Source organism: Pavona decussata, unplaced genomic scaffold (assembly GCF_977016875.1).
Source record: "Pavona decussata unplaced genomic scaffold, jaPavDecu1.1 SCAFFOLD_48, whole genome shotgun sequence".
NCBI classification, from domain to species: domain Eukaryota; kingdom Metazoa; phylum Cnidaria; class Anthozoa; order Scleractinia; family Agariciidae; genus Pavona; species Pavona decussata.
Window position 1 is genome coordinate 4,618,514 of NW_028145470.1, and position 23,234 is coordinate 4,641,747.

The following is a 23,234-nucleotide window of genomic DNA, read 5'->3' on the forward strand; positions in this document are numbered from 1 at the left end:
TTTTGTACTCATGTACGTGCGAGAGAGGGCGAGGGAAGAACATGGCCGCCATTCCCAGACTTAGTCATTGTGTATAAGCGCTGTTTAGTGTCATAATCAAACACGAGTCGAGTCATTATTCGTTTGGGCAATCTTGACGCTTTTCGGGAGTTGTAAACCGCTTGGAAACGCACCCAGAACGCGCATCGGACGAGGAGAAAAGAAAATTACCGTCAAAGACGGATGGCGGCCCGTTGAATTGTGATTGTTCTTCGCAGACGAAAACATGAGTACGGCGAAGCGAAAGAAGCGTAGTTCGAGGTAAGTTTTGGTTTAATGTTACGTATTTTGCTTTGTTTGAGACGATGCAGCTTTAGGAAGGGAAATTAGAATGTCCGTGCATGGATGTCGACAATAAGTGTTGTGTTCGACTGGCTGTCGTTGTTTCTGTGCTTTTCAAATCTTGATCGGCCGAAAACCACTTAAACTCAGATTCCTTTCGATTACGTTACCAAATTGATAAATGCCATTGAAGGCAGTTTTCGATTTGTTAATTCATCTGTTCGCTGTCGATTTTCTAGAGCGGATTTAGTCTTCCATTCTCAATCGAAGATAGTAAAATGTGTACCCCAGCTTTTTCCGGTGTACATTTCCGAATGCCAGCGTTTCAAAAACCTTTCGATGTTTGCTCCCTGCGAAGTTCACGACTTTAGCTCTTCTTGTGACGGTATAAACAGAACCACCAACCGGCAAATACGTTAAATTCGCTGCTACGATCCTGCCAGCTAAATAACCTCGGCTGGATGTTGAATTTGCATTCTATTCGTCAAAATGACACTATTATTACAGACCCCGCTCTGAAACCCGCGAAATTGACAACTTTGAGTTCGTTGCCATTGCTGTAATTGAAGTTATATTGCTTTGAAATCTCGCCTTTCAAAGTAAAAATAACAGGTCTTTTCATTTTACGCTCGAATTGTCTTCTAGCGAGGATTTTTGGTTCTTTAGTTTTGGCTTTATATTAGATGCTCCGTGGCGGCGTATAAAAGTGGTGTATTTTCTAGTGATGTGACCTTTGACAGCACAACATACTTTTACTGCTTAAAATGCGATAGAAATAAGCGTTCGTGTGCAAAGAAACGGTGTAATGTTTTATCAGGGGGACAAATAACAAGAAAATACCTTCCGTGTGCGACTTGAAAGCGGCCGATCAAAGAAAGCTAATTCTTTGAGCAAAACTCTATGGGATGGGCGACCGAACCGAAATTTACTCCACGTTTGCTGTAGAGGGAATCTTTCTTTAGTTTTCACAAATCGTCATTTTTTTTAAGGTAGTGGTAGTGATTCATTCCATTCTGTGCCCCTACTGTGGCGAACTAGCGCTTTTTGTTTGGCGTAGTTGTACCCGCCATATTTGCCTTTTACGAGTTGAGATGATCGTCGAATTTTTTCCTTCGATGCACGGAATCATTATCTCGCGTTCTACCGGTTCAAATAACACGATTCTTGTGTCTTTCGATTCATTGAAGCTTTGAAAAGTGTTTTATAACATTTGTGTGGCTAATTTCTTCATATTTTACGTGTATCGAGATCCTGAATCTTTCGCTTCCATGGTCGTACTAATTTGCGACGGAGAAAAACAATTCTCAAGACGGTCTATATTATTCCAAGCGTTTTGTTGCGGTTCTCAACGACCAGTGCTTGACAGTCGAGAACTACTCGAATTTTTTTAACTGGAAAGGCCGATTTTAGTGCGGAATTTCTTCAGATAGGGGGTCTGTGAAGCCTAAATAAGCGCGTAAACGCACAGCTCATTGAACATTTTTCAAATGTTTTAGGCAATTTACATATTCAGCTGGCCTGTCAAATAATTCGTTCCATTTTCTTTTCCGTGGGTTAATACACATGTCCTTTATCTTTGGTGTGTGTCGGTCGATTCTTATGCAAATTTAACATGAAAGTTTCATATTCAAGGTTCAGTAACTTTGGAAAGTGGATTCCGTGAGCGAGGTGTGAAATCGACATAGCCTTACTACGATGCTGTCACGATGAATTTTCATCGCGACTCGATTGTTGTCCGGGAGGGAGCTATTCAATGTTTGAACTACCCTAGCGCGCTCGTTGGCTTAAATTCTCTTTCTACTTTGACACTTTAGGGAAAAATAAACAACTTTTGTTATTTGCATCACCAAGAAACACCACGCACTTTTGCCTTGTTTATGAATCTCCGTGTCTGTTTGACTGTTAAATCTGACTGCGGTTTCGCTACTGCCCTTCAAGGTCAAAGCATTGAATAGCAAGTCGTGTCTGTCATTTAATGAAAATCTCTGCACTATAGATCGTTAGATTTGAGGGCTGCTATCTTTCCTGTTTTCCATCGAAATGGTAAACCGGCAAACCGTTAGACAAGCATCAAGGGCCATCAATTAACGTAGGGAAAATACGAATTTACATACATAACGTTTCAACTGTTTCTGTATTCTTCAATGTTTGATGTTTATCTACATTTTTCTAAAAGAAAAACGGATAGGAAACGCATTCAGCATGAACAGTATGCGTGTATTGTGGGTTCGAAATCTCGACATCACTTAATTTGTGACATGTTTAAGTATGAAAAGTTGTGTTGACAGGTACTTCAGAGGGTTGTTATAAAGAATTTGAATAATGCAACCAAAGGTTCACTTTGGCAGCCAAAAAATAATTGCTTTTCCAAGTGCTTTTGAACTATAGTATTTCCTTTGCCAAACACCGCATAACTTCAGGTCTTATTGCAACCTTCTCGAGGTAGCTGGATTCCTCTTGGAATTTTTCATCTTGTACACACATTCACACAAGAAAAACGAAATCACAATATTTTTGTGTGTCAAGTTACTTTTGAATAAGCAGCTTAACCTTAGATCAATCCCTTGTACCTCCACTGTTGTCTGGCCCTTATTTTATTTTGATTTTGCTTAAGACGGATTGCTGTAGAGGCATTGTCAATCTTGACAACTCTCTGTCTCTCTTTACTAATTTTCCTCACAAGGTATTTGATCTCACCCTGACTCTCTGAATTGTTTCTTTTGGCTGTACATAGTTTCATTGTTTGCGATAAGAATTTTTTTTTTATCAGTATGTTATGTGATAACCTGGCTGGAGGATGCAATCAAAGGCATGATAAAGTGACCTAATGCTGAAAATATGCAACAATTCATTTATCAGATCCGCATAAATGTTTTCTCTCACACCATTTTTTCTAAGTTTATGAATACTTGTCAGGTACTGCTGTCTGGCACTCATTTTTTTCCGTCTCATTTCTTTTTTTGCCAAGCACACTCTTCAATAGCCTGAGGCCCTGTTTAATGATGTAACATTGAAGATACATTTATGAATTTCATTGTTTGCCAAATGTTTTGTTGTTGTGGAAAACCAATATGTAACTATCTTTCTGAGTTCCTTTTTTTTGCAGTCATTGCTTTCTCAAGAAAATACTGTTTTATGTTAGATATGCGCCTCCAGACATCTGCGCAGAGAAATGCGACGAGCAACATTTCTGCTTTGAATAAAGGCCTGTAAAATCACTTGAGAACAACGACAAAAAAAAAAAAACAGTTGGCATTAAACTGGATTTCACTCAACTAACTGCCTAAATTGATTTGGTCTGCTAGATGTATTTAAATGTCCCTTGCGACAGTATTTGCCTGGGGCAAATAGTCCATATAATGGAAAATTTACATTGTAATAATAACTTGAACTTGGCTTGAAATGTATTTCCTTATGATGACCTGACCTGTTGCTTTCCATTTCAAAATGAATTCTTTTCTCTTCAAGAATCCTTTTGTTTCTGTTTATTTTGTCAGTGATAGAATGAAAAATATTAATTTTAACTTCTAATAATAATATTTTAGTCAGGTTGTTCTGGAGCAGAATTTTGTTATCTCCTTGTCAATTATCTAAAAACCCAATTTCCTTTCTATCCTCTTAGACATTAATTTGCCTCTTGCATGCCATAACAAACCTCTTTCTATCTTGTGTAGAAAACCTGTTTTCCTTGGATGCTATTAATAATAATATAGACTGTCTCGAATTTTCACCAATTGGAACCATTTGTATTTCTACTGAGTGTTCAACTCTAGTGGAATCTCCCCTTATGGAGGGTCACCTCTATAATACAGACACCTGAGTCTCTGTTACGGACAGTTTACTTGTCCCCGAGACACCAAAATCCATATACAGCCTACTTCTCTAAAACAGACACCTGTAATACGGACACTTATTCCTGTCCTTTTAGTGTCTGTATTGTGTAAAAAAGAGGTTCAACTGTACTACTTTACTTCAATTTTTCCAGTGTGTTGTCTTGTTGTAAATGAAAACTAATAATTATTCCCTTGTTTTATTTTCCAGTCTCAAAGGTTCCCTGAACCCCTCCAAACGACATCGTGATCGCTTCAATATAGAGTTGGACAACCTTGCAAAGCTACTTCCTTTTCCTCACGATGTGATCCAGAAACTGGACAAACTCTCAATTTTGAGACTCTCTGCTAGTTACCTAAGGGCAAAGAATTTCTTCAAAGGTATGTCCTGTAACTTTCTGTTACTCGTTCACTCTAAATTTTGGGCAAGTTGACAAGAAAAAAGGTCAAATTTTTAAAAACAGCCAAAGCTGTAGTTTCTTTCTGAATGCCCGCACTTTAGGATTTCATTCAATGACTCAAAAGTTTGAACCACCTTGTACAGCATAAGAAACAGCACCACAGCAAAGTACTGCTCAGTAGCTTTCATTTGAATGGTCACTTTTTAGGATTTCATCCAGACTCAAAAGTTAGAGCCACCTAATGCACAGCATAAGAAACAGCACCACAGAAAAGTACTGCTCAGTAGCTTTCATTTGAATGGTCACACTTTAGGATTTCATCCAGACTCCATCCAGGCCAAAAGGAAAACAGCAATATTCTGGATTCAGATCAGTGGCCAAAATCACAGTTACATGTTCAAACACCTTGAACATAAATCAAACTGTTCATTTGCGTTTTTTATTGATATCCTGTCCAATTTTGTTTAATTAGATATCCTACAAACTGGAATAAAATATTGATCAAATGGGTTTATAGCAAGTTAATTTTTGGTAAAAAAAATTATGCTCGAGTCGAAACATGCTTCAAACCTGATGATGAAACAGTAGATTTGATACAGTTGCAATGAGTTGCTGTGTTTTACTTTTTGTTTCACGTTCCCCATAACTGAACATCAAACCATTTCAATATCTTGGTGCTTCTAGATATGTCGTGCTGTGTTAAAGAGCTCTTCTGTGATATTGAAAGCTTCATCCAAACCACATTGTTACACGGTAAACAGCTTACACAAAACCCATACGTAAGGCTAAACAGCGTTATCTCCCTATTTGTTTTAGGCCAACAGTGGACAGATGACAACAAAGTAGGGAAGCTTGTCGATGGGCATACAGATTTTGAAGGCAATGGAGTATTTTCTAAACTCCTTTTGGATGTAAGTCTTGTTTACGTCAATTTGATATTATATTTAGATCGAGTGTATGAGTTTTCTCATGGATATATCTGTGGTTGGCCACTTGAGTGCACATTAAGCATAATTTACTTTCCATTGGTTTTACAAATAAAATTTGCTATACAAACAGTAGTTATCTCACAATATTGATTTTCTTTTACATGATAGTGGAGTTTTAACAAATTTTCAGGGAAACATAGACCACATTTTTCTGTGATGTAGTGTTGTAATTGTTGGCAATATATTTCAATTTCTTCTCTTGACAAATTGCATGTACATATTGCAGTCACAAGCAGTGCTGATGGTGAAAGTCAAAAATAAAATTATCAAATTTGGGTTTCAGAAACAAGACAGTATTACAGTTTACATGTACATGAAAGTAATTAAGGGTAGCTGTCATTTGAATGTTTATGCTAAAATGATTTCCACAGACTTCAAAGTTAGAACCACCTTGTACAGTATCATGAACAACACTACAGAAAGTACTGCTCAGTAGCTTTCATTTGAATGGTCACATTTTAGGATTTCATTCACAGAGTCAAATGTTAGAACCACCTTGTACAGCATAGCAAACAGCACCACAGGAAAGTACTAGTCAGTAGGTTTCATTTGAATGGTCACATTTTAGGAATTTCATTCACAGAGTCAAATGTTAGAAGCACCTTTCAAAGCATATTACACTACAGGTAGGGTTACAGCCTTGGAAAAGGTGTACTTCAAACTCTTAATCTCATACTTGTCTGATCCTTTTCTTAAGTAAAGTTGTTTTCTTAAAGTAAGTTATTGACATTTCTTCACAAGTTTTGCAAGGAAATTATGACGTGAATGCTTCACTCTACTAGTTACGTAACCAAGAAAAGATTAAATTCTGATCTGATCATTTCTCTGTCTTTCTTTCAGGCATTAGATGGCTTTGTTATTGTTCTAACAAGAGATTTTGAGGTGTTTTATGCATCGGAAACAGTTCAGGATTACCTGGGACTTGCACAGGTAAATTTTGTTCTTTGATGTTAGGGTTTAAAGAGTGACTAGACCTTTGTCAAACATGAATTAACTGCTGAGGCACATTTTCACACATTTGTCACATGATGTTCCATCCTTGTTAATGTGTGGTTTTGTTTAGTTTTAAATTCTCACTCTGTAAAACTTGTCAGTTAACAAGTTCTTTGATGCTGTTCTGGAGGTTAAATATGATTAATTAATCCTCCTTGCTTAGGGATTACATTGGTTAATCCTCTTGTTTTTAACAGTGCAGATGTTTTTTCAAGAATCAACGTGCAATAAATTTATTGTACATAAAACTGGCACTGAAGTTTAACTCCCAAATTATGAATAATCATAGAGCAACACAGGAAAATATGACTTGCCAGCTTTAACTTGATGGGTCACACTTGGGTTTTGAATAACAACCTTTTACAGTACAATAAGCTTCCTTAAAGGATTGACTCATCAACACCTTCGGCTTCCATTTCAATAGTCATCCTTAAGGATTTCATCCACAGACTCATAAGTTAGAAATTCCGTTCGTGACAATTCCCACAAGAATGTTCATAAGAACTGCTCTTGTTTGAAGTTGCACTTACAGTTTCAAGGGGCAGATCAGAGTAATGGGGTAACCCTTCAAGCCTTGATATTGAAATGTATTTTCTCCTAACGTTTCTCCAGCTATTCCTTTGTGGTGTTAGTTGAAAGAATATCTTTATTTAATCAAGTCAATATTTCTTCTTTGGTGATCATTTCCAATATTCTCATGGCCTCTCTGTTTCAACAAATAGTCATATTGTGGGGAGAAATTAGAAGCTGGTCTTAAAGTTGGGACTTAAAGTGTTAATGATCATTCTTATCACACCTTTCTGTTGCGGTAGCATCACACACATATCGGGAAATGTGGTGCATGGTTTTAATCCTTTAAGCCCTAACGGTGATCAGCGTCAAATTTCACCTTGTAATATCAATGCTTATTCAACCCCTAAGGTAATGAGAATGAAGGATATGATCACCCAAAGTGAATTTTCTTGATATTTTAATAATTTCACCCCAGTACTTTTATAAGAAAAGTATGGGGACAAGATAGGAGAATTTATTATTTGATATTAGGAGTTTAAGGGTTAATGGTGTCTCTTTAATTTACTTTTGTAGGCCAGTGTCATTCATCAAGATTTCCTGAGGTTCATACACGTGGATGATCATGATCTTATTAGGAAAAATCTCCAGCCATTCCCAGAAGAGGAAGAGGAACAGGTAAGAAACAAAAGGTCCAACATTATATCAACATGTGTATTCTCCCTACTGTTCTCCACATACTCCTTTTGGTACTAGTTGAGAGAATTTGTTTAAACATCAAGACGGTTGTTCTTTGGTGACGATTTCCTTTGTTCTCTTATCTTCATTTTTAAATCCTTAGAGTATTTAAAATATGAAAATTTATCTGATAGACGAGAGAAACATGTTCTTGGAGTAGCAAAATCAGTAACATCTTGGTCATCTCTGTATGGATGCCATGTCCAACCAAATTTTTGAATTGGTCAAACATTGTAGATATCTAGTTGGACAATGTCTGATGACCAATGTCAACTGTTTTTTCAGCACAGTATCACATGATCACTGTATTGTTGACTAGACGATAATTATTATTGGTAAAGTTAAATTTGTAAATAGCGAATGCCAAATTTTTGAAATAGTGTAGTCTGGGGTTTTGTTAATGGCTGGGTTGTGGGTAAAGTGATCATCTGTGAACACAGTTTTGCCTGGCTTTTTTTTACACCTCAACCAACATTTTTAATAAAGACCATATGCCCAGGTGCATACACTTACTTGTTCCCCAACCGTTCAAAATCTTAATGAAACCTCTGTGTAGTAGTTTCCATTGAAACCAATCGTTAAGATACAAGCTGTTGAGATTAATTTGTTCTAACAAATTCAAGTAGTTTAATGAACAGCTGTGCCTAACACAAAATAGACATTGCATGTGTCCTAACGAGTTGACGTTAACAAACGTCTGTAACTAATGATCGTAAGAAAAAGTAAGCAGATGCGCGTGTCTGCGTAATTACTTGAGTTTGTAGTTGGTGCTTGCAAGTACAAGTTATTTGAATGTACAGAGCCATCAGAACAATGTGTAATAGATTTTTAATAATAGCCTCCTGCAATCAGAGCAAGTATTGAAAAATATAGCATGTAATCAATTCTATAGGCTGTGTTTGCTTGACTGTGTTCCAGAATAGAAGAAACAGAGTAGCCATAGATTTCCTGTTTGACCTAAATTTGGGAAAAAGTAGAAACAAACGTTTACTTGGATACAATATTCAAGGTCTACCCATTTTGTATTCTCACTGCTAAGTCCAAAAATGTCTTACAAGGGATTTTTTTTAATCACTGTAGGTATTGTTAAGGTACTGTTTCACTGGGCAATTTTCTTGTAACTTATCTTGCAATCTTTTTGCACTGTTGAGAAACTAATAAAAAATTATTGCACGGATCATTGCGTAGTGTAATATGCCCTGAAATGCACGTATCTTGCACCGTTTTTGTCACAGTCACCGTTGCACGAGGTAAAACCAACTTCTACTTCTCGCAACAGCTGGGGCAACAAAAAATTGGGAGAAATATTGATTTTAGGCAATGATTTGTGCATTTTTTGTCACAACAAAATCACGAGACAAGTTACAAGAAAAATTGCCCAGTGTAATAGCAACTTATTCTATGGCCAATTGAATGCACCTTATCCAAGAAATCAGAGCACAGGTTATCATTGAGCTCAGTGTTATAAACTACTGATACCGCTGTTTCTACAAAGGTTGTCCAAAAACAGCGTAAAAGCGTACGCGACAATACCCAAAGGCAGTCTAGGAAATACCCATAAAATTTCAACAAAAGCCCGGAATCCATAATGACTCGACCGTACAGCAAAGACTTGAGATGGCAGGCAATATGGATTCTGAGCTTTTATTGAAATTTATTGGGTATTTTTCAAATTCCCTTTGGTACTGTCGCGTACGCTTTTACGCTCGTTTTGGACAAACTTTGTCGAAACAGTGGTGTACTTGTAACTTAGGAGTGCAGCCAAGAGCCAAAAACCCTGGTTATCAGTAAATAAAAATAGTTAACTAATAACTGGGGATTACAGTAAACGCATCTTATGGTGCCAGTCAGAAAATGTAAATTTGCCAACTTTTTCAATCAGCAACTCAAACTAAGACTTAACAACAAGTTTGTCTCCATTCTTACAAAAGGAATTTTGTTAGAACAATAGCACAAATTTGAACACTGATTATAATTTATTATAGTATGAATGTTACTGCAAGGAATTTTTTTTTCTCATTGTTTTGATGTTAATGGTATTGTCAGTTTGACATCAAAAGTTTGATTGTTATCTTAGTGAAAACATGTTATTCTATAAAAAAAAATCAAAATTCAGTCCAAACAAGTGTATTTTTTGGCAACATTTAGTACTGTTTTAAAAAACTGTGATTTCAATACCACAGAACATATTATTTTATTCAAATATGTTCTTGAAGGCTAAAGAAAAAGAGGAAATGTGTGTTTACTTAATGATCCAATATTGGGTGGAATAAACAAACTGGAGTTTGTTTTTTGTCAGGGACGCGTTTTAAAGAGTTTCACTTTGATTTCAGTCTTGATCACCTTTTTTGTGATGATTGTATCTTTCAAGAACTTTGTTAACTCAATCTTAAAAATGATTATTTTAATAATATTACTGACAGTGAATAGAAACCAATACTGTGTTTTGATAGTTTCTTCAATGAAAGTCGCAGGAATGTTGTCTTATATTGGAACAAATTGCTTTACACTTGAATTATTTTTGAATCTGTTGAAAGAGGGAAGAAAAAAAAAGTTAAAATTAAGACATGAAAGATGCCTTACATCAAGGAGATCTCAAGGAATTTCTACTAGAAATATGTTTTTTTGCGTCATAAAGCATAGCTTTTATCCTCCGAAGGACAACAGGAAATGATTAAATGATTAACTATATAATAAGATATATTTAATCATTTGATCCTTTCCTCCTATCTAAATGATTAGGTTTTTTTATCCCTCATGGCCAAAGTTCCCCAGTGAAAAATATTCATTCTCCTTGTTTCCGTCACATAATTTTGACAACATTTTTGTTGTTCCGGCCAAGTTGAGTTAAGGAACTAGTATTAATTTAGGGTTTCTTTAACTTGACCCAATATTGAGTATTGACATAAGAATTACATCGCATGACATTACTGCATCTAAAATAATCTGTTTTGATATTCAGTAATATGGTGTTAATTCGCTTAAAACCAGTTTTCAATAGCTTATGCCATTTTCACTTATTATTTGCAGCATTTATTGTTGATCTGAACATCTTTCAAGGAATGAAACTTCATTCCTTTGTTGTTCAATAAAATACATTGAATTTCTTTTCTTGGTCCACATTATTTACACAGAAAATTAGAATTCTTGATGACGAGAATGATGGGACAGCTTCTGAAGCAGACAGCAGATGTAGTGGAGGTAAAAAAGAGGATTTTTTTATTTGATACGCCTCATTTGCTTGAACGTTAGTAAGCGATAGTGTTTCTTTAACCTATCAAATATTGGGCCATAGAGAAAAAAACATGTCAGTGGTTGAAATGGACCCTGTCTAATGAAGTCATTATGAGGTACAGAGATATAGACACATTGATGTCACACGTGAAGCACAATTTCTCACACCTGACTCACAAATCCGGACAAGTTGTCAATAAACACATGATTAATTACCAAAATTCAATTCAATTTCCCCCCAAAATGCGTATAATGTTGACTTTGTGTCCTAAGCACCCCAACAGTTTTACAACTGAATCGCAAAGTGTTCAAAGGTCGTCGGAACATCTTCAGACATTATTCGGCAACGTTCGGAAGTCTTCAGAAAATTGTCTGAAATCTTCAGAAGTGGCTGGGACATTTTCGGAAATCCCGGTCATGACGAGACGAAAATCTCACGCATTTGACTCAGAAAAAGTTGGCAGGTATAAAAGTGCGATTGAATTTCATTGTAATAGTCCTCAAAATACGCTGGCAACCAGTGACTTTGCTGCCTTTTGTCAACTTTTATGGATTGGTTTTCTGTAACTTGGCATTGAACCCTCCTAGCAGTAGAGGGAACTTCTGCTTTACAGCCTGCTACTACAAAGCATTTTAGCAGGCCTTGGTAAGGTGCATTGGTTACAGCAGCCATATAGTTATGTTATGTACACGTAATTTATATATTATTTTAAAATCAACAGATGACTCGAAGAAAGGTGGTGATGTTGAGACAGAGAGATCTTTTGTGTGCAGAATGAAATGCATACTCAACACCAGTGCTGGCTTTTTCAAGGTAAATCATCTTGGTCCAGTTGTTCAAAACCGGTTAACACTAATCTCTTATTAGAAATTAACCGAGGTTTTCATCTTGATCATTAAAAATGTTTTTAAAAGCTACTTTGAAGCTAATGGTAAAGAAAGATCTAGGTCAAACTAATAGCTGTGTTCATCTTATTTTCGTGTCTTTCATTTTAGACATTCTTACAACCTGTAGTACACATTTGATCACATAAATTTACATGGGATATGAATTTAACATTGTTGTTTTATTCTCCAGCCTTTCAGATGTAGCGGTCGTTTACGCGAGATGACACTCCCTGACAGCGAGAGGCGGGAGTATGGTCTGTTTATGGTCTGTACCCCTCTGGAAACTGTCTCATCATCAATGCTGGAGATCAGATTAAAAACATCTTTGTTCTGCACCAAGAACAGAATGGATCTGAGTTTTATGGACATTGATCAAAAGTAAGGAGCATAAACATGTACATGTAGTAAATAACTTTGAAAATACTGTTAAGGGGAGCAGGCCAGGGATGGCACAGTCATGAGAGTATTCGCCTCCCACCATTGTGGTCCAGGTTCAATTCCCAGGCTGGGCATAATGTGGGCTGAGTTTGTTGTTTGTTCTTGTCCTTGTTTCAAGAGTTTTTTCCAGTTACTCTGGTTTTCCCCCCCTCAAAACCCAACATTTCCAAATTCCAATTCAATCTGGATGGTGTCCCCAATTAGCACTGTTTGCTAAATACCATAGACATGATTTATTTAACTGTTGTGCCTTTGATTTTGTTTACAGGGGTCGATCTTTACTTGGATATCACAAGAGAGATATCGCTCTGCAGTCAAGTTACTGCATGATTCATTTTGACGATATCCCAGTGCTCCAAACACTTCATAGTGACTGTAAGTGAAACTATTTACAATTCATTGTAGAGTACTATTATCACCCTACAAAGGCTTGTTCTTGTTTTTACCTTATTTTAGAGAACTTTTTAACAACTTTTTGAGGAATTCCCCGTGGTGTCAATTTTAATTGAGTTCCATGAGTTTCCTTGTTCAGGGTACACCCAATGCCCATCATAACAGAGATCTTCAAGACCACAATTAAAGGGGTGCCCGAAAGAAAGCTCTAAGTGACTTCTGATAAATTTCTAGATTCTCCTTCCAAATTGCCTTGTATTCACTTCTGAAACAAAAGGAGAATTCAACGTTACATCAAAAGTCACTTAGGGCCTTATTCCACGCACCCCTTCAATTAAGTGTCCATGATAGAGCCCTCTAGTCTTTAATAGCGGTTCTTATTCTCAGTAAATCGTCTTTGCTGAGACTTTGTCTGTTGTCCATAATAACAGGCTGTCCATTTCCAGATCTAAAGATGCAAGTCTTCAAGGCTGCTGATAAGGGCTCTGGAGAATCTAGAGGAACAACCATACAAATGTATACTCTAGCAATTCATCCCGCATTTAGCCGACACTATTCTCATTATTGTAATTATTACTTCATTTTATGAATAACTGCTTCTTGATTCATTCATAGTGATGAGTACTGGAAAATGCCAAGGTACTTTCCGTATGCTCAATAAAAACCTTAAATGGCAGTGGCTGACGGGAACCGCGCAGGTGGTATTCAAGGGAAACGAGGCTGACTTCATCATCACAACCAACAGACCTCTCAGGTATGGGAATGCAGTAATTAAAATTTTTATTTTGCAATAAATTATACTTTTTGGCAGTTTATTATTGGTACGTCATGTGCACCCTAGATTGTGCAGCTCCGTGGAAGATTGTTGTTTTGCACCCTCCCTCCTCCTGGGTGTCCCGAAATAGACTTGTCCCATTCGCTGTATTAGGTAATTTATCACAGGCAAACCATCAACTTGGATACTGAAATTCTTTGGCAATATAATTTTGAAAAGTTTAAAACGTTTTTGTGGTGTCTTTGTAAGCGACCACCTAGGCTTGACATTTTGGGTGGTCGCTTACGGGGGGTCTTACTGTATGCATTGAATTTTCACCTTATCTTTGCAAATTTGTACGGGAGACATGTCTGTTGGATGCCCAGATTTGAATTTCTCACTAAAAGAACAGACCCTCATTCCAAAAAGTTGATTTTGTTTTCATCCTTTTATTTCGACATCTAACACTTTTCATTTTCAAATTGTAGTGATGAGGAAGGTGAAGAAATCTTGAGACAAAGAGGTCAGTTCCCAGCTCTACCCTTCACAGCAAGTGAATGTGGATCACCAAGTCCAAGAAGCCCACGAAGCCCAGCCAGCGTTAGTAATTATAGTAACGGAGGCAGCCCTCAGGCAATCCCCTGGGAAAGTTTCTCTGCCACTGGTAGGAATAGCTTTAAGTTCCACCCAAGTAATGGTAGAGTCAACAAGAAGAAACAGCAACACATTCAAGATGTACTTGCCAAGTCTCCAGGCAGTGGTAAGTGTTTAATACATTAGATTAATTTTTTTGTCACCAGTGGGTTTTTTTTCCCCAAATATGGTTGTATCACTGTAGAGTGAAGCTCTAGTTTTCCAGCAAATGTTGGACAATTCATCCTTGTAGATCCATGTAGTTTGTAAGGTACTGCACTATAGAATGCCCTATCAGGCCTTGAATTCTCTGCATTTCTAATAGAATTGCTGAGTGAAGGTTTTAGTTATGTAGTTCATGTTTTTTTTTGTTGTTGTTGTTGTTTTTTTACTACAAAAATTATAGAAAGAAAGAAGAAAACCCGCACATCGAAGAGTAGCCAAGGATAGCATTGTCTTTTGTTTGTTTTTATAAGAAATGAAATCAAATAACTGTACTTTGTTAAAATGCACATACAAAGTTATGTTTTACTTTATGCAAACTGCAGGAGATTTGAAGAATTGGAGAATTTAATGTTAAGAGTCTCATTATTTTAGTTTGCAAAACAAAATCCAGGAAATAACTAAAGCATAATGAAGCTCCTCAACCATGGCAATTCTTTTGCAAATTCTTTTCAACTGAAGCTGTTGTGATAATGGCAACAAGTTTGAGCTATAATATTGAATGTATACCAAGAGTTACTTGGTGGGGAAAAAAGCATGTACATTAATAAGCCTGGGTGCAAAAGTTATAGTGTTAATTTGCAAAGAACCACTAAGGCCTTGGTTTTGTGTTTTCTGTTCTTGTGGACTTCATTTGACGACAGAAAAGATCATCCCCTTATTATTGAATTTATATTTTTCTAGTGATTTTTGAAACTGAAAATGTCGCTCTGTTGATGAATAATTTAATTTGTATTTTGTTGTCTTGTTAAATCCAGTGCGTTAAATACACAGGGGTGTTCTTGTCCACAGCAAGCTACCAGCGTAAATGTTATTGCTTTGTGCTGCAATATTCATACGTGTTGCCAGTCTCGCTGTTTCTTAACAGCGAAATGGGGATCAGATGTGCTGCTGGTGCTGGCTCACCTTCCCTTCCCTGTCCTTTGTCTCCCCTATGCGTCAAGGGTTACCTAATACCATCAAGATGCCTTTTAAACAATTTTATTTTAATGCTTTAGCATCGCAAAGTTAAAATGGGAACTTTTGCTAATCTTGAAACACCATGTTGTTTGGGCATGAAAAGAGAATTGACTGATTTTGTTAATGTGATATGTTAACCTGGCTCTGTTTTTCTAAAAAATTGTTCCACGATAAGTGTTTAATACAAAGTGAAATTAAGTTTGAGTTGTTTATTATTTGATTTTGTCGGACATATTTTACCTTTGCAATGTGTCGAAAGAGGAACAATTCTTGATTATTGTCATCGTTTTGGCTGTCTTCTGGGCAAACTTTTGTAAAGTTCTAGCTCTTGAATACCATTGCTCTAACTTAAAATGACACATAATTCACAGGCGGCCCAAGCTCAAGCTGTGAGTTAACGTTGTGGTGATCATATTACGTAATAGCAGTCACGGCGAAATTTAAGAGTTTGTATGGGAATATTTACAATCGGGTTTAGGAGGTAAAAATTCCGAAAATTTCTCAATAAAAATGACATACCTTGTTTATACGGTGTACTGTTTGTTGTTTCTCTGTCTCCTTTTGCTGATTTGAGGTCATTATAGTGAGTTATCGTTTCCTGGGTTTCCCACTCCTAAGAGAAAGACAAGGCGTCACAGTCCGTTTTGGAACGTCTCTTCCGAGAAGCGAAAAATTCCAGCTTAAAATGATCGAGCAGCCACAAATCCAACGCAGAATCCCAGCACAAATGTCCCAGTTTCATTTCAGATAATTAGCAGCGCAATCGGGGCCCTGCAGCCGACGTTAAGCGGCATTTTAGTTCCAATAATCTCAGATCTCAACAGAGTAAATGCCTGTGTACACATTCACCACGACACACGACTGTTGAAAACACAATTTTTGTTTTGAACCCCGGGTGCCCTCGGGTCAAATCGACAGACGCAAATTTGAATCAGTTGAATGAGGGATTGAGACAACGGTCTCCTGTCGATTTGACCCTCCTTCTCTTAGGAGTGGGAAACCCAGGAAACGATAACTCGCTAAAATGACCTCAAATCAGCAAAAGGAGACAGAGAAACAACAAACAGTACACCGTATAAACAAGGCATGTCATTTTTATTGAGAAATTTTCGGAATTTTTACCTCCTAAACTGATTGTAAATATTCCCATACAAACTCTTAAATTTCGCCGTGACTGCTATTATGCAATATGATCACCACAACTCACAGCTTGAGCTTGGGCCGCCTGTGCATAATTCAGTTGGAATAGCTTGTTAAATTGAAGCACTGACTAAATCTTGACAAATTTATTTCCATTTGAATCTTTCATACAATGTTTCTTTGCCAATTTGAAAGTTCATTATCAAAACCCTCCTTTACTGATGAAGAAATTTTGGCATGTGTTGCATGGCCTTTGAGAGTATTTGGTAACCTTTGTTAATTATAATGCAATCACAGAAACCCAGCATGAATTCCTTCACTTGGCAATGAACATTATCACATTGTACTTCCCTTGTGTGGCGATGATAGGATTTAACTTCTATGTCAGCTTGTACTGTCTGCTATAGTAAATTATTAGGGGGTGGCTGAAAACCTTTTTGCAAAATTACCAAACCGGGACTTAACGGTTTTCTTTCTGTCATTGTTAGGTTCACCTTCCCCTATGCAAGAAGACCTGCCCCATTCACCACAGCACCCTGGGTCCCCATTTCCTGATGCCCTCTTAAGCTCTACCTCTTGTACTTCTGCACCCCTGTCTCCACCCCTGCTGGACTTGGGTGTAGATGATATACAAGCAGAGCTTGAAAAGGATGTTTCCGAGCTAGACTTCACCCTTCTTGATCCACAAGGTAAGAAGCGACCTTGTGTTGCTCTCTAGCCTCTTGCCTTCTCCTCTCTGCTGCCTGCTCCTCTTTGCTTCTTTTTTTCTCCACATCGCAAACTCTGTTCTGTCGCATAGAATGTTAATCGCTTAAACCCAGTTAAAAGTTAAAGCTTTGTTAATGCCTTCTAACGCTGAGTAATTTGACTTCCGTTATGTAGTAAATGGTTAATTTTTTTAATTAATTTAAACTTTGTGATTGAGCAGTTTTCCTGAACTTTTAAATTAAAGTAATAAATGTAATTTTTATTTCTGTTTTTAATTGGTTAAAGAAACTGACACCCAGTAATCTAACCAATCAGAGCAGACATACATGTTTCTAGCCAATCCATGATAGCCATGTTTTACCAGCCCATATCAGCATTGTCATACCTACTCGTGCATGAAAATAATCCGTTGTTGCTGTGATAGTTTGCATCGCTTTCCAAGGCTGTTGCTGAACAGGTGGGCTCCTAACGTTTTGGCTTTTGGCCCCGTGGGCTCCTTGAAATTTTTCTTGGGCAGCAGCCTTGCTTTCCCCACACCGGCGGCCTTTGTTTTTAGTTGTTGTGTGTTTGCATCCAGCTTAGTGTTTGTGATGACTGTTGCTTTTAAGTGTTAAAAGTCATTAGAAGACTGCTCATACAGGCCATTTCCGATAATATTTTGCCCCAGTTTGGAAGCAAAAGTCATTACAATGATGTCATGTTTATTCTCACTTACATGTATGTGACAACAAGACTTGCTGTCGTAATTATGCAGTCAACTCCTTTGTTTTGGATGTACGGCTAGTGTGGATATGCCTCTGTTGACAAGAAATTCCTTCTGTTGTGTATTCTTGTAATTATGGACCCCAAATAATTATTGCGGTCCTGTTTTAATTGGAGGTGGATGTAAATTTTCTTTTTTATCGACTTGTTTTGAAAAGGAGGCAAGGTTAAATCGTAGATGGCCTGTTTCACAAAGCCACACCAACAATACAACTGTTCTCTTTGACAAGATCTACTAACTAATATTTTACACTCCACTGCATTTTCAGAGTGCATGAGCACTGCATGTGTTTTGCACACATGTAGCAATTTAACCTGTGATGTGTCTGTTTAGTAAATCTTCCCTCAGAAAAAAACACTTCTGTCATTAACTTATTGTCATCAGTAACTGTAATAACACAACACAAAGCTAGAAAAGGCAAAGAATCACCTTGTTTTGTGGATGCATAATCTGACGGACGAGTAATGTGCACTTAACATTCACAAACATATTCTCTGTTGTTAAATGTGAATCTTTAGTTTGTTTCTCAAATCATGATCAGGGTTGTGGAAGGTCAAGCTTATCATATACTATGACTTCTTTTACATACAACATTGTTGGTAATTCTTACATGTGTTTTCATTAACGTTGGTCATATTGAATTGTTTTATCATGGACATTGCGGTGTGAATGGAAACCAAATTATTATTTTCCCAAAATAGTCTAATTGGCAATTGTGTGGTTGTCAAGATTCCTCTTCAGCACCTAGTTTTCTTGTGGATTCCAATTTTGCTAAGCTAATTTAAGAAGAGATACCTTGTTTACACAGCATCTCCACCTTCCCTTTTTAGGCATTGTTGCCTAGTGGTGGAAGTGACGTGGTTCTGTGGTTAATGCATTAAATATTATTTTGAGGGTCAGTTCATCTTGTTAAGGACCAAGTTGTTCATTGTTGTTGCACCTGTGGGCCTTTGGGTTTGGAGGAGAGTTAACCTTTTGAATAGACTGTTCCCTTGCAAACTATCATAACAGGATATAATCCAACAGCTTTCAACACTAATGGAAATAAAGGATTCTGACACCACCAATGTCTGTCATAGAAAAGAGTTTTCCTCAGTATATCAAGAAGTTATGAATAATCTATTCCATCAATAACAACAACAATAGCAGGGTGTTTTCTACTTGCAAGTTAGCAGTGAAGGAAGAGTCTTTCTGAAACTTTATTTTTCTCTTGTTTTTTTTTTTTTTAGATTTGACGCTGGATGATCTCCCACCGCTGGAAAATATGCAAGGCCTGGATGAAATGGCCTCATCCATGTCGCTGTTGGCTGTTAACCCACCAACTTACGAGGAAGCCATTCTTCTCGCTGCTGACTGTCTTAGTTCATGTAGTGATAGTACAGGTGGGTTAACAAGCCCAGATGGAAGCCATCCCTCGCTATCTCAAAGCCCACCAAAAGGGAACCTTGAACATTTTTCACCAAACCCCCCTGTGGTTGCATCACCCTACTCCTCCCCTGGACATCCAGGATCACACATGTCACCTGGTGGTCTCCCAACACCTGACCCCTCCCCCATTGGGAATCGTAATCCTTCAACAGCCAGTGTCAACATCTCCTGGCAGGGGGTGGGTCAAATGAAAGTGTCTACTCAGCCACCGCCACACGGCCCACCGCAGCAGTCTCCATATTCTCCGAACTCTCCATATCCCACCAACCCATCACCGCAACCTCCAATGCAGGTGCCAAGCAAATCAGCGCAAATTTCAGCTGCAATTAAAAAGATGGAGAAGATTGATATGTACAGCTCAAGCTGTGTGACAGGGCAGTCTCCTAACCCGATGACAAGTCCACGGGGGATGCAACAGAACATGCCAGGTGCCTGGCAACAACAGCATCTCCAACAGCAACAACCAATGCCACAGAGAAACTTACCACCACAGGGATATGACTGGAAAGCAGCACAACAAATGCATAATCCAATGCAAAACTTTCATGGAGAAAGAACTGCTTCTGTCGTGGGCAGTGAAAACCCTGTATATGCGACAAATATGCAGGGAAGGAATTGGGACACTGTTACAGTGCCACCCCTGTTTGAGGACACGCTGCCTTCGCTCGAGTATGATGGTGGGGTGGGGTACATGAAGATGGGGCAAAATTATGGAGGTCATCTTCAACACCATGGTATGGACCCCTCTATTTTATCACCACCTTACCAAGAGGACTTTCATTCAGGATTTGGATTTCAAGGGAATCCTGTACCTGCAGTTAGTCAAGAGCATACTACACTTGGGCACTGGTGAAAAAGGCTTAAACTAGTTTTAACATAGAATGCTGTCTCCACAGAACAGGGTGGAAGTCGAGGTACAAGGTGTTTTTGTCATGCAGCTGCATGGTGCATTATAATCACCGCCCTTCAGTTCTGACTAATACACCTAGGTATGATTGCTCATCATCAGTTGTGCACGGTTCGAGCTGTCATCACATTAATTGATCCAAAGCAGGGAATATTTGAACTGCTTTAGAGTGGACCTCAGAGTAGCAAATTGTCCAAGTCTCCATGATTGTATTGTTGGGAAGCCAATGGAAAGGAGTTTCATTCAAGAACTTTTAGCCAATAGGCATAGCATTAAAAGTGTTGTGCATTATTTAAAGAGAATAGCAAGAGTTTGCTTTCTCATAATAGGGTATTAAAAGTTTACTATCAAAATAGTTTCATCCATTCAGATTTTTGGACTAGAGTGTACTATTGATAATAGTTATTTGGCTCTGAAAAAAAAAGTAGTGATTTAGTGCTGAAATTGAGTGGTCGTTAATCTGATTATCTCTCTCCCAAAGATTACAATATTTCCAAGTGCAAAGAAATTAGTGGGAGTATTGTTCATCCAAACATCTGCATTATAGTTTGTCTTTAAAAGACAAACCTTTTATTTCTCGGAAAATGAAATTAGTACCAGTAAATGTCAGATCTTGGATATGGCTCCTCCTGAACAAAATCGTAGTTTATTGGTCAGAATTCTGAGATGAATCGTAAATTTCTTGCAAGCCTGTGAGAAGAACTGTTGAAGTTTATAGGTTGTTCCATCTTTGTAATGGGAAGGATAATGGGTTAAGTTGAGCTGTGCAGGTCAATACCTTTAGTGAGATTTCTTGATTTGAGACAAAATCTAAGGTTTACTCAACATGGAGACTACAGTGAAAAAAGAGGATGTGTCTTAAAAAACCTACCGGTAACTTTGAAGTTTTCCATTGTTCTTTCATTTCCATATCACGCTCCTTGTACAGGTCATTTATTAGGCGGTAGTTCATTCAGTTTGTACATTGGCACCTTTTATCCTCCAAATTTTTTGGTCATTTTGTACTAAAAAACATATTTATACAAATAATGTACAAGTTTGCTTTATATGTTACTCACCCACCGCTAACCCAAACCGGATTGGGCGCAGTCACGCAAAACGGCTTGTAGTCACAAAGTGTGGTCAAGATTATTTTATTTAGGTATAGTTAGTAATATTAATTTTGTTGGTCGTATTCATAAAAGACACATCCTTTTTTTCTTTACCGTCTTTACAAACTGTGACTTGTTATTTGACAGAAATTTATTCAAACATTAGGGGGAATTCCCTTGTACATATTTTCGATAGATTGTCAATATGGTTTAGAGTTTTTTATGTGCAAACTTTGACTTTTATTAGATGAGAAAAGTGCCATAGCAGTCGAGCGTAATTAATAAAAAAGTGTCTAATGTTAAAAGTAATGACATGTTGATGGGTGAAGTAAGACTTAGCTGGAAAACCAAGCTCTTGTGTTGAAAACAGTGAAGCGGTTTGTTCTAAGGGGGGCGCTTTGTTGCATTGGAGGACTTAAATTTTCTTTCAGTCCCTTGTATGTACAAACTCCAAACGAGTGTTTGTACTACACTTCAAAACACAAAGAAGACATTTTGCTAACACTTTCAGATACACAACCAGTTGGACTGCTCGCCATTGAAAATGTTTCTTTGTAAAACAATTTGTTCAAGTGTAAATGGGATGGAAAGACATTTCTATCAATTCAATAGAAATGCCCTCCTGATCATTTCTGGCTACCAAGCGCCTTTTGGTGAACATTTTTGTTATGGAGCATTGCATGAGCTGGACAGTTAAGTAGTATCATAATATGCAAGGATCTTTTTTCGTTTTACAATTACCAAGTGACATTGAAGATTGTAAGAGATATGCACCAAAAGAATATTGTTAGCCAACAATGGTTTCTGCAATGCAATTATTGTGGTGTTGTGATTCCCTTACTTTGACGAACTGTTCTAGGCTGCAAGTTGGGGTTAAACACAGAAGTAGAAATTATCCTGAGATTGTCTTGTGGTGCTCAACGACACTGTTTAAAGGTCTTAAGCTAGGATTGTAAAAGATGTCGGCTGCTGAAAAGAGTGCATTCACATGTCTTGTTTTTGAAACCAGAAAAAGAAGTGATTTGACAGTAGTATTATTTTCCCTCAGGAAAATAACATAGTAGTATTTTAAAAGTGGCAGTTTCCCAAAAAGGGAAAGCTGTGTGAAGCTTAGCTAACCGGCAGCTCAAAATAATATTAACATGATTTTTTTTCTATTGAGAAAGTTGCTCCAGGAGCTTGGTTTTTGGTTAGGTATCACCTATCAATGTATTTTTAAGTGCTTGTAAGATGCCAATAATATTAATTTTTAGTTTCGTCATTAGCCCAGTGATGAAATCATGGCTTAAAATCAGAATCGTAGTTCTTTATAGTTTTAGAATGTGTTAGACTTTAGGGTACTGTATTAATGTGTCGTGGGTTGGTGTTGTTAGTAGTAGGACAATAAACAGCATGATCCAACATGGTGTGTTTTCTTGTTTTCAATACCAGAACTCACAAGAGCCTAATATCAGGCCTTGAATAAGGGTTTTCTTGACGAGGGGATGTAGTAGAAGGGGATTGGGGGAGCGGGGGAAGTGATAATATATTTTATTGTAAATAATTTGAATATTTTCCGAGAAAACGAGAGAGAGTTTTAGGGTGACTACTCTAATAATTTATTGTTCTCAACCCTTATTTCACTGTCAACTAAACATCAAGAAATGAGTGATGAAGTTTTTTTATGCTGGTACTACAACTGTAACTTCATGTATACCATAACTGAATGATACCTACATCAGCCCATCCAAAATATAATTTTGACATTATAACAATATTTCTTCACCACTACCTACCACCTAGGGGCAGGTTTAGCCTGCATACATGTGTTCTTGTTTGTTTGTAGTCTGGACTAAGGGGAAGGGCCTGATCACAGGTGGGACTGGGGTAAATAATGTCCAAAAGTCAGTTTGT

General features: G+C 37.5%; 1 protein-coding gene across 2 annotated transcripts; it reads left to right on the top strand.

Moving 5' to 3' along the window:
• Positions 1-22,742, top strand: LOC146481903 (uncharacterized). 2 transcript variants are annotated; one of them, XM_085108004.1, is made up of 13 exons: positions 1-300; positions 4,363-4,532; positions 5,369-5,463; positions 6,382-6,471; positions 7,621-7,722; positions 10,917-10,983; positions 11,739-11,830; positions 12,095-12,282; positions 12,611-12,717; positions 13,351-13,489; positions 13,978-14,249; positions 16,933-17,133; positions 19,145-22,742. In XM_085108004.1, the coding sequence occupies exons 1-13, from the start codon at positions 266-268 to the stop codon at positions 20,194-20,196; spliced, it is 2,610 nt and encodes an 869-aa protein (XP_084964130.1). In that variant the 5' UTR covers positions 1-265; the 3' UTR covers positions 20,197-22,742. The 2 variants fall into 2 exon arrangements, with proteins under 2 accessions (XP_084964130.1, XP_084964131.1); XM_085108005.1 differs by lacking the exon at positions 16,933-17,133.
• Positions 22,743-23,234: the final 492 nt, after the last annotated feature.

Coding starts and splice junctions, on each gene's coding strand:
- LOC146481903 (XM_085108004.1), top strand. CDS start 266: ATGAGTACGGCGAAGCGAAAGAAGCGTAGTTCGAG. Junction 12,283..12,610: donor TTTATGGACATTGATCAAAA/GTAAGGAGCATA, acceptor TTTTGTTTACAG/GGGTCGATCTTTACTTGGAT. Junction 12,718..13,350: donor CCAAACACTTCATAGTGACT/GTAAGTGAAACT, acceptor ATTCATTCATAG/TGATGAGTACTGGAAAATGC.